Here is a 10,883-nt window from a genome sequence, read left to right on the forward strand (position 1 = left end):
ATTTGGCTCAGGAATTGGAAGAAAAATTAGTGGAAGTTGTTTTAAAAATAGAGCCAGTGCGAAGGTGTGTGTGATAAAACTAAAGCAATTTTTAATTGAAGATACACATTCATATTGCCTTCTTTAATCCTATCACTGTGCATAATTTATTAAGAGCAGTTTGGCACACATATAAAAAAGTCCCGTCTAAATTATTAAAACCTTTGCAATATTAGTGGAGTTCCCTGTAAACAACTATTCTTAGAAAAAAAAGAATAACTTAAATAGAATAACTGAAAGTGATTGATTTTAAATTGCACTGGTAACTTTTATTTAAAATAATTTCATGCCACAGAGTGTTATTTATAATTTCTAAGTTTTACTGCTCACTCTTATTTTGCTTCCAAGTCTGGACTCTGTCAATAACAAGCTAAATGCATCAGCCCACGCATAAATAACACAATGTTCAGAAAAAGTTGTAAATCCAAATGTCACTTGCCTGACTTCATCTGTGATCAGAAGAGTCGGCATAGTGAAGAATTAGATGAATTATGATACTAATTTATAGAGGTGCTAGTTATTCTTCAGACAGTTGCTACTAAAGGAAAGTATCTGTTGGACATAGTGGAATTGAAAAATACAGATCTGAAAAGAGTGTGCACTACCAGTCCCACATGATCTATCACCGTTACTATATAAATAAGTAGATTAAATTTACAAAAGAATCAGAATGTGAGTTGTTTTGACCAATTTGTTATAATTAACACTATTGCTTCTGAAGTGAACACGTCATCGACTGTTATTCGTTGATCATTATGTTTTGATTATTCTTTTCACCATTTATTTCTGTCATTGAAGGAAACTGAGTAAGTACCGTTAAGAAGACAGTATTTTTTTGAGGATTCATGCTTGAAGAACTGTGGACAGTAGTTCGTTTGGAGTGCTGAAGAGATATCTGACTGTTTCTTCCAAAGAAATGTCACTAAAAGGCTATTGGGTTTTTACTTCAAGATACTTCCAGGAAATTAAAAAGCTTAATTTTGCATATATTGACATGTCCATGTTGATGATATTGTCTTCGGGTATCATTTAGACTTTATGTGGGTACAGCCATCTGAGAAAAAGAAGATATCAAGTTCATCTTCTCCCTGTCTGAGGGATACCCTTTTTGGGAGTCCACTATGAGATCTGACGTACTGATCCACCTGTTTTTTTTTTCAGAAAAGCCTCTAAATTCTCTCTAATTCCTGAACGAACTGCACCTGAAAAGTCTCAGTGACAATTGCCTGTGTTTATTTAGCTTGGATATTGACCAAAAGTCATTTTGAACATTTCATAAATGATCCTTCAATAACCAACAATTATTGTCCAAAGTGCTTCACTTTCAAATTAATTTCTGCACAAAATGTTTCTTATTCTTCCCTGAATTGATGTGCATGTAGTGGGTGCTTATTTAGAAGTATAATTCCAACTGTATGTTAATCAACTTTATTAGTTTGCTGAATTTCTTTCACAATAAAATGATAGATTTATTTTTTATTATAGACGCCTGGTCGATGGATCTTTTTACTCTAAATCTAATGTAATTATGTTATACAAGTGCCCGTATTAATAATGCATTAAAGCATTTAAGTTGATGCTGTGGTCAATGGAATGGTGAGACGAGATAACGAGGCCATGTGCTCCTCCAGAGTCAATCACAACAGTACTATAAAACATTGTCAAACTATGTGGTGTGCAGTTATTAATGTTACATCGTCAGTGCAATGTTCGTGATACTTAACAAACAACACTTCATGTAATACACCAAAATGAAATTGATTTTAAAAATGCCCCCACCTTCTTCGCTAATAATATCTAGTTATATATTCATTACTTTATTTAAACAATTAAGCATTTATAATTTGATCATAATTAAAACCACATCACTGTGAACAGTGACTATTGTTACAATCTCTTTTTGTTTTGGCTACGATCTCTTTGAAAGCTCTTTCCCCATCAAAAACTTCTTGGTGTTATTTTCTGGTTTCAGCAATACGACATAACATTTTGGAACAAAGATACAAAGCAGAAGTCCAAAGTTAGAAGTCAAAATAGCAAAAACCTCTGAAGCAGTGGTGTATTTTCCAGGAGAACTTACATAAGCTGGGATGAAAGCTATCCAAACTGCACAAAATGTAAGCATGCTAAAAGTTATAAATTTAGCTTCATTAAAATTATCAGGCAGTTTTCGTGCTAAAAATGCAAGGACAAAGCAGACACAAGAAAGAGTGCCAATGTAAACTGAAACTAAATAAAAGGCAGTTACAGAGCCCACATTGCATTCTAAAATGATAATGTCGTTATAGTATCTGGTATTTTTCATGGGAAATGGGGGTGCCATAGCCAACCACAATCCACTTATTATACCTTGAATGAACGTGAGAACAAAAATGCTTAAACGTTGCTGTGTGACACCAAAGTATTTTAACATGATATTATTTGGAACTCTTGCCTTAAACACAAACAGTACAATGATTGTTTTAACCAAAATACAAGAGATAGATAAAACGAAGGAAACTCCAATTGCAGTGCAGCGTAAAATACATGACCACGGTGAAGGTTTCCCGATGAATGTAAGGGAACACAAAAAACAATGCGCTATTGCAAAAAGCAGAAGGAAACTTAACTCAGAGTTGTTTGCTTTGACAATAGGAGTGTCTTTATACTTTATGAAAACTATTAATGTTGCTATAGCTAGGCAGACTCCAACCAGTGCAAGCGTTGCTAATACAATTCCCAAGATTTCAGTATAAGACAGAAACTCAATTTGTTTTGGTACGCATTTATCTCTCGATATATTGGGCCAGTACTCTGCTGGGCACTTGACACAGTCAGTTGAATCTAAAAGAGAGCAATTTATATGTAAATTTGAAACTAAGTTTATTAATCTCTTTGCAATATGTACAGTGAAGTATGTTCTTTAACAAACCTGTGGTGTTACTAACTTCTCCTTCAGAACATGGCGTACAATCAAAGCAACAAATAGGTCGTCCTTTCCTAATAAGCTTTCTTGTACCAAGTGGACAATTTTCGGCACAAACTGCACGAGGAACCTGGAGATTAAAAAGAGTAAAAACAACAAGGTATTGTGTTGAAATATAAAAATGAAACGCAATCTGTTATTGCAACTAATTGTACAGAAGGAAAGTGTATATAAACTGAATATATTGTTACATATGAATGTGGGTATGTTGAAACTACACAGCTGGACCAAAAAATGAGTGATAGCAGACTTACCACAAATTTTATATTGATCGAATAAAAGTGAAAACAGGCCAATGTGTGTGCAATCGTTGACCTGTGATCTTAGTTTTACACTATGACTGAAGGTCTGGTCGACTTTTGACAAGCCACCTCTCAGCAAGGTGGGAGGAGGAGATCGGGGAGTAAACCACAAAAACTACAGCAATATATTTTTATATAGGGCCTTGAACAGAGTTAATTACCTCAAGTCCGTCCTCCACTTATTATTAATCAGAAATTGAAAGCAAGTCACATAAGAGATTATTAGGACAGATGACAAGAAGCTTGGTCAGTGGTAAAATTCAACAAGCACCTTAAAATAGGGAAGGGAGGAAGGGTGCAAAGTTCATAGAAGAGGCATGCAGAGGAGCTAAGCGGTACTGTTTCGAACAGAACAGGACTAGGTGCAAGCTCTGGTGTTGGCAGCACATATCTGGATGACGTAAGTTTTGAAGTACAGAAAATTAGAAGTCAGCCATGTCAGCATCGGAATAATCAACAGATATTAATGGAAGGAACAGCATTTTAGCAGTTGGGGCAGAATCAAATAGATCTGGGCATATGTTGTTTTGGATGCATAGAGTCATAGAGATGTACAGCATGGAAACAGACCCTTCGGTCCAACCCGTCCATGCCGACCAGATATCCCAACCAAATATGATCTCAAACATGACTTCAACCTGTGTCCCCCTGATCCTTGTGTAAGGGAGAACAGTTTCTCTCTATGTTCTCTGCCCAGATCCTCATGATTTTCAAAACTTCCAACAAATCTCCTCTCTACGGAAAAAGCCTCAATATCTGCAATCAATCGTGATAATTGAAGTTTCTCATTTCTGCAATAATTCTTGCAAACAGCCTTTGTACTATCTCCAATACAGTCACATCCTTCCTGAAGTGTGGCGCCCAAAAATATAAACAAACCCCAAGTGGGGTGTAAGTAGTCTCTTACACAAATATCTTCCTCAACGCTCTCAATATTTTGCTTGAAAATAGACTTTTATGAACTCTGTAACTCATGTCATTCAGATATTCTTTACATGAAATAGGAAGCTGGCAAAAGCCAATATTTCAATTTGTTATCCAACATGATGGAAAACTATGAAATTGTGATTAGTTTAAATTCTCTTTAATACACGTTCCTCCATTTCAATAGAATGAAACAGGCAAAACAAAAATAAAAATCAATCACCCATTAGATTCACTTGTAAATTAGACGATCAAAACTGGGCTGATCGCTTCCTACAGTTGATCATCAGGGCACTTGGATCATCCACAGAATAGAATCCAAAGAGGATGGAAACAACCCATTCAGCTCATCAAGTCCACACCGGCCCTCTGAAGATCTTCCCACCCTATCTCTGTAACTGTACATACCCTACGGTTAATTCCCCGAGTCTGAACACCCCTGGATGCTGTGGGTAACTTAGCATGGCCACCTAACATGCACACCATTGGAATATCATAGGAAACCAGAGCACCCAAAAGGAAAGCCACGCAGACAAACTCCACACAGTCACCTGAAGGTGGAATCAAACCCAGGCTCCTGAGGTTGTGCGGTAGAAGAGCTAACCACTAAGCCATCATGCCACCTCACTTCAGCTTTACCATCAATACCTTTCCTCCTATCAAAAGGCTAGAAGAAGGCGTGTTCTCTGCTATTTGCACAGAGATCAGCACCATTTGCAGCCCTTGAGAGAATGAAACAGTCCATGTGCACATGGAGTGAGAACAGGGCAGCATTTGGGCTTGAGCTGATAAGTGACTAGTAACATTTACAGCATGCAAGTTCCATGAAATCATCATCTCTAATGCAAATCTTTCACTTTCCCTTGTCATGAAGTCTCACTTCTGTCCTCAAAAAAAAATCCTGAAAGTTTCCTTTGAATGATCCTATAAGCATTATGCTTACGAAACAACATCAGAAGCTTGGTATTTTGGTGTCAATGACTCACCTCTGGAATCACAAAGCATTTCCACCATCTGCAAGGCACAAGTCAGGATTGTTAAAAAAATCCACCTTACAAGTGCAGCTCCATCGATACAATTGAAGCTCAATATTACCTGGGTCAAATCAACCTGCTTGATTGGCATCCCACCCTTAAGTTTACATGCCTCCTGCACCAGTGTGGAGAAGCAATATTACTATTTGCAAGATGTGCAGTAACAATTCCCCAAAGCTTATTCAACAACATCTCCTGAACCATGACTTCCAAACCTTCAAACATAAGGCTGGCAGATGAATGGAAACACCACCCTTCAGGGTACTTCCAAGTAAAAAGCAACCCAGACTTGGAAATATTGCCGTTTCTTCTTGATTACTACATCACAATTTTGAAACTCCTTTCAAACACGAATGAACTGTTGCATTCACAACATGGGCTGTATTGGTTCAAGATGGCAATACATATCACCTTCTCATGGGGTAAATAACAATTGGCAATAACGGTGAATATTATCAGCAATGATTCCATTCTGTGGAAACGGACTAATTGTTCTCAAATTGAGTTCCAAATCAGCAGCAACTAATGTGTTTTCATTGTACTGGTTAGTAAAGTGTACATTTTTTTCAATTGATTATGAAGTATGTGACTGGAAGATGCAAGCATTTTAGTAGATAAATTACAATTTATGATTGGAGACAATAGCTCCAAAAAGTGTGAATCCTGCCTTCCCATCAAAAATTCATGCCAAGGGAATTTACAATATCAAAGTAACTACCAGCTAAGATTGCTATGAATGTATTTATGCTCATCTCATGCACAACATTTACCAACACCACACACCATCCGTTGCCCTGCGACAGTTGGAGATGGAAGATGGAAATTAAACTTCCTGAAATTGATGTAATGTTATAACTTTTTGATAAATCATACTTAAAATTTGAGACATCACTGCTTCATGAAACAGTAACCATTATGAAGATTATCAGTCATTGATAAAATGATAGTAAATGGAGTCAGGAAATTGAGGGTTCAAGCCTTACTCCAAGAAATGGAAAGAAACATCCACTCCTGAGGAATGTAATGTGCTTGAAAATATTTACTTCAAGATGAGATACCAAATCAAAGTCACAGTTCCAGTGCACTCCACTGAGTAAAGTCAAGAAGTTAAAACTATGTCCTGGGCAATATATATATATTTATTAAATTACATCAGCAAAAAAGTCACTTGGTTGTTATCCTGTTGTTATTTTTAGGAGCTTGCTGTCTGACAGATTGTGTACAGTTGTAGATGCTACATCATCGTAAAGATGCAAATACATTGGACAGAGTACCAAAGCGAAATACTACTTCAGCCATGAGGATAGACTGAAGAAGTTTGAAATATTCTCTCTGGAGATAAGCAGGCTGAGAGGAGATCTGAATGAAGTTTTCAGAAGCATGTGCAAGTTGGATTGAGCAAATCGGGCGAAGTTGTTTCTGCTTGTAAAAAGAACCAAGAACGAGAGGCATCAGTCACGAATAGATAACACAGGAGAATTGTTGGAGATTAATTTTGGCTCTGGACAGGGAAAATGTTGAAGACTTTAATTTTTACATGAATAGTTGTTATAATAGAGACACTGTGCTTCATATAGTTATTCAACTCAGAGTATGGCAACATTTAAACTGCTATGACGCTGGGGTTCGAAAGAAGAATGATAACAGGACAGGAAGAGTCTGGGAAATATAATTTCGTACGTATTATTTAAATGTAATGATCCACAAACTATTCTTAAGTAAGCGCTTAGAGGTTCCGTTTGGTGTTATGCACGTATATTGCAAATGGCTTTGTTTAGGAAGTTGGAATACAAGAATGCATTAAATGTTAATAATTTTGGAGGGAGTAATGTGATATATCCGATATACACCGCCAGCGGTGCAGAATTTGAAAACTTTGTCATTGTCTTGGTAAGCATACCGTCCTTTGGCCTCCGCGCCATACGATTGATCTTTCACTTAACACAACTTGCTGCCCAGGAGGCGCGGATCCGTCATAATAGCCAATGGTCTGAACGTGTGCAACTCCTTTGGAATTAGTTTGCCAGTTGACTAAATCGTATGCAGCGACTGGGTCTCCCTTTTCATCAAAATAAACGTTGTCACCGTTCTTTGTTCTGAAGTTTACTGTTTGCATATAACGTAGTACCTTTTGAGATGTGAAACAATTGGAAAATTTAAAGACAATTTGACAGCGGGCAACATTGGTGTATGGGATCCGAACAATACATCACACGGATAGTGTAAGCAATTTCGTAAATTAAGAAATCAAACGTAATTGCGCATGATCTGTGAATAATTTAATTTTCGCTAACACCGCCTTTACACTCATGTAAAAGCATCACTTCATAGTATTTCATTGCTCTTACCTGCCACGGTTCGAAATTAGAAACGATTATACAGGTACTATTTACAAATGGCCCTTCACCATTTTTGCAAGCAAACATATTGTGAAACGCGTGAGCTAAGGCATACACTGCTTTGTACACATTGTAGGTTGAGCCGTCCATCTCAAGGTCAGAATATGCGTTTTGTAGCTCTTCTAAGCGTTCGTTTCCTGTACATCGCCGCATTTCCACTGAATTATTCGCTGGATTTATAGCGTCCGCTGGAATAAAGCTGCATTGGAACGCCGTTTCCCAGAACTCTTTCACCAAAACGTCCCCAGAAACCATAAAGGGCTTCACTTGAAGTAGAAACTCCCGCAGTCCCGGAATTTCTGAGCGACGGATTGCTGACCCTATAGTTCCAACCAGGATTTTAACATTCTCTTCCGGAGCAAGGAGATCTGCGGTAACCCAGGCTTCGCTTCCTATCCACTGAATATCAGTGACATTCTGATGTAAAAGTTCTTTCAACAAAATACGCATTTCTTGCGTGGAAGAAAATGCAACTACAACTTTTGTGCTGGCTTTTTTAATAACCTCTACTATTTCCATCACCCTCTCCCTGGGGTCAGTCCTGTAAAAGGATTCAGAGAAGGCAATGCAGACTCCCAACTTCTCGACTGTTTCTATGAACGCTTGCATTCCAAAATTTCCGTAATCGTTGTTGACTCTAATTGTTCCAATCCAAGTCCATCCAAAATTCTTGACAATGTGAGCTAAAAATTTGGATTGATGATAGTCACTTGGTATCGTTCTATAAAACGTTGGGAAGTTGTCTTTGTTGCTAAGGCATGCACAGGTAGAAAAGTAGCTAACCTGAGGAACAGTGAAAGAAAGATTGCATTACAGAACTATAGTGATTCTAGGCAAGATTTTACGGATAGAAAGATAGATTTGTGAAACCAGAACTGAAGCCTCTGTAGTTACTAAGAATCACAATAGATTCGAAAGGTTAACTCTATTTCTCCCTCAAGAACAGGAAATGCTGGAGACACAACAAGATCTGGCAGCATCTATGGAGAGAGAAACAGAATTAACATTTCGAGTCAGGCATGACTTCTTCAGAACTGCCTCTTTCTCCCTCTATTAATGCTGACAGACCTGATGGATTTGTCTGGCATTTTCTGTTTTTATATCAGATTTCCAGCAGCGGCACTTTTGCTTTTATTTTATAAATCGATGCTTATGATCACTCCTTACCAAATGTCTCATCTGACCTTATATATTTGGCAATTCATCAATGTGTTCACGAACGCCCTTGTCAAACATGCAACTCTGTTGACTGTGAACCAAATCACATTATATGGATTAGAATTGCCTTGGCTTCAGAGCTTCACACTTCCCAGATGGAAGCTGTTTTGAAAACGGAATATAGAATATCTAGGACAACGAAAATGTTTTCACACCTTTTGGATCGGTTCAAAAATTGTTAAAAAATACACAACTGCATCACTCATGCCCTTTTAATTACTATCTAGCCAAATATTAGAAATCTAAATGCTGTTCAGACCTTCACCATCGTCTGCGAGCGCTGTGCTCCAGTAAATGTTTCGGCAATATTTAACAGAAGAGGAGAGTGATTCCATAGGTGTTCATGCTAACAGCCAGGACCAAATATATACCACATCTTACTCTGTCAAGTGGCGAGTTAATATCACGCACTGTCAACATTTATTTGCTCCTTGTTAGAACTGGTTCTACGAATTAGATTATTATTATCCCACGTTTGTTTTTCTACGCTTAATCAAATGTGCATTGAAAAGAACCGAAAATACAATTTCAGATTATACTGAACGGCACGTCTCAATTGAACAATTCAGTTTAATTCACGGCTGTTGTAGAAATTTGCCTGACTGAAGGTCTGGTTCGGTCAGCTGACGTCAGTATTGTCATGTTCAGGATGCTTGCCACAGGAATTTGGAGTTCTGTCTCATCAGGCACAAACTGGTTGAAGGTTCCTTCGGTTGAGTTCAACCCCTGGCTAGCGGCGACCTACTAAGTTAGTGTCCCTTTGGTTTCGGACATTGGCGAACACGAAATCAAAGGTAAACAGAATGGAACATGACAAACGTTGTTATTTAGTCAAAGGGGATAATGTCAAGTCAATTTCCGGAGAGGCTTGATCAGTGAATGAGAAAATATAGGATTGAATCAAAGCAAAATACTGTGGATGGTTGAATCGGAAACAGAGCGAATGCTGTCGAAGCTCAACTGGCCTAGTAGTATTTATAGAAAGAGAAACAGGGTTAACGTTTTGAGTCTGGTATGACTCTTCTTCAGTTTAGTATAATGCAGTAAGTTTAATTATTTAGGCAGGCCTCGTATGGACTTAGAAACCGCCATAGATCGTATAGTTTATATTCTGTAAATGCAATGCAGTATCAAGTCGATATTGTACATGGATTTTTGTTCAGGATTGATATGAATCATGCGTACGCCTTGCTGTACTTAGAAAATATACCTAAAATATTACCTTGTCCTAATAAACATTCTTACCAATGGGATTCTGAAAGGACTAATCAATCTTGTTATCGCTATTGACTCTGAAGATGAGCCGCCACCAATTAGAGCTGAAACCAGCGGACGTTGTTTGCATTTTTCATCCACGACTTGGCCCTTCCCATTGATAAGAGCCAAGGCTGCTTTCGTTGCAATGATTGGCGAGGAACAATCATCATAAATTCGGTAGCCTAGCGAAACATTGGGAAGCAGGGCAGGATTCTTATTTATTTCTTCGATGGCAAAAATCATAGTTTGCATGAGGCGAAACGCTCTGAAATCAAACCTGCGATAAGTAATACACTTCAGATTGGAAAAAAAAGTCCTCATAAAATTCACTTGCAATACCACAACATCTATATATACAAGCAAATAATATATCTCTAGAAAATAGATACCTTTGCAGTGCGAACTATGAGACAGATGATACTCAACCAAAAATGAGTAAGCAACCTTGCTTTAAAGTTGAATGGCTCTAACCTTGATTCAGTTGGAAGAATGCCTTCCATTTACCGCGTACCTTGCAATCTTTAGGATACCAACTAGATAATGGGTACTTGAAGTGATATTTGTTCATACGACCTGAACCAACCTTCTGCATTGTGTCTCCTGTGGCACGTCTTTAAAGGAATGTAGTATTTCAATTCTATCGGAGTGTACATTAAACATTCCCCCTATAATGACTTCACCCTCCTCAACTGAGTGATTTAGGCTGAATTTTCCTCGACGTTTACATATTTGTTGGTGAGTACAC

General features: G+C 37.8%; 1 protein-coding gene across 1 annotated transcript; it reads right to left on the reverse strand.

Moving 5' to 3' along the window:
* Positions 1–693: 693 nt before the first annotated feature.
* LOC122555651 (extracellular calcium-sensing receptor-like) lies at positions 694–10,381 on the reverse strand. Its single transcript, XM_043701647.2, has 6 exons — positions 10,127–10,381; positions 7,613–8,446; positions 7,165–7,392; positions 2,951–3,074; positions 1,968–2,862; positions 694–754 (listed from the first exon to the last, which is right to left on the reverse strand). The coding sequence occupies exons 1-6, from the start codon at positions 10,379–10,381 to the stop codon at positions 694–696; spliced, it is 2,397 nt and encodes a 798-aa protein (XP_043557582.2).
* Between the last annotated feature and the right edge of the window lie 502 nt (positions 10,382–10,883).

This window comes from Chiloscyllium plagiosum, unplaced genomic scaffold (genome assembly GCF_037043375.1).
Source record: "Chiloscyllium plagiosum isolate Xiang-an unplaced genomic scaffold, Cpla_swu_hap1 HiC_scaffold_13, whole genome shotgun sequence".
NCBI lineage: Eukaryota > Metazoa > Chordata > Chondrichthyes > Orectolobiformes > Hemiscylliidae > Chiloscyllium > Chiloscyllium plagiosum.

Coding starts and splice junctions, on each gene's coding strand:
- LOC122555651 (XM_043701647.2), bottom strand. CDS start 10,381: ATGATTTTTGCCATCGAAGAAATAAATAAGAATCCTGCCCTGCTTCCC. Junction 8,447..10,126: donor GTCCTTTCAGAATCCCATTG/GTAAGAATGTTT, acceptor ACTGTTCCTCAG/GTTAGCTACTTTTCTACCTG. Junction 3,075..7,164: donor GGCGCGGAGGCCAAAGGACG/GTATGCTTACCA, acceptor TTTAATCTCCAG/GTTCCTCGTGCAGTTTGTGC.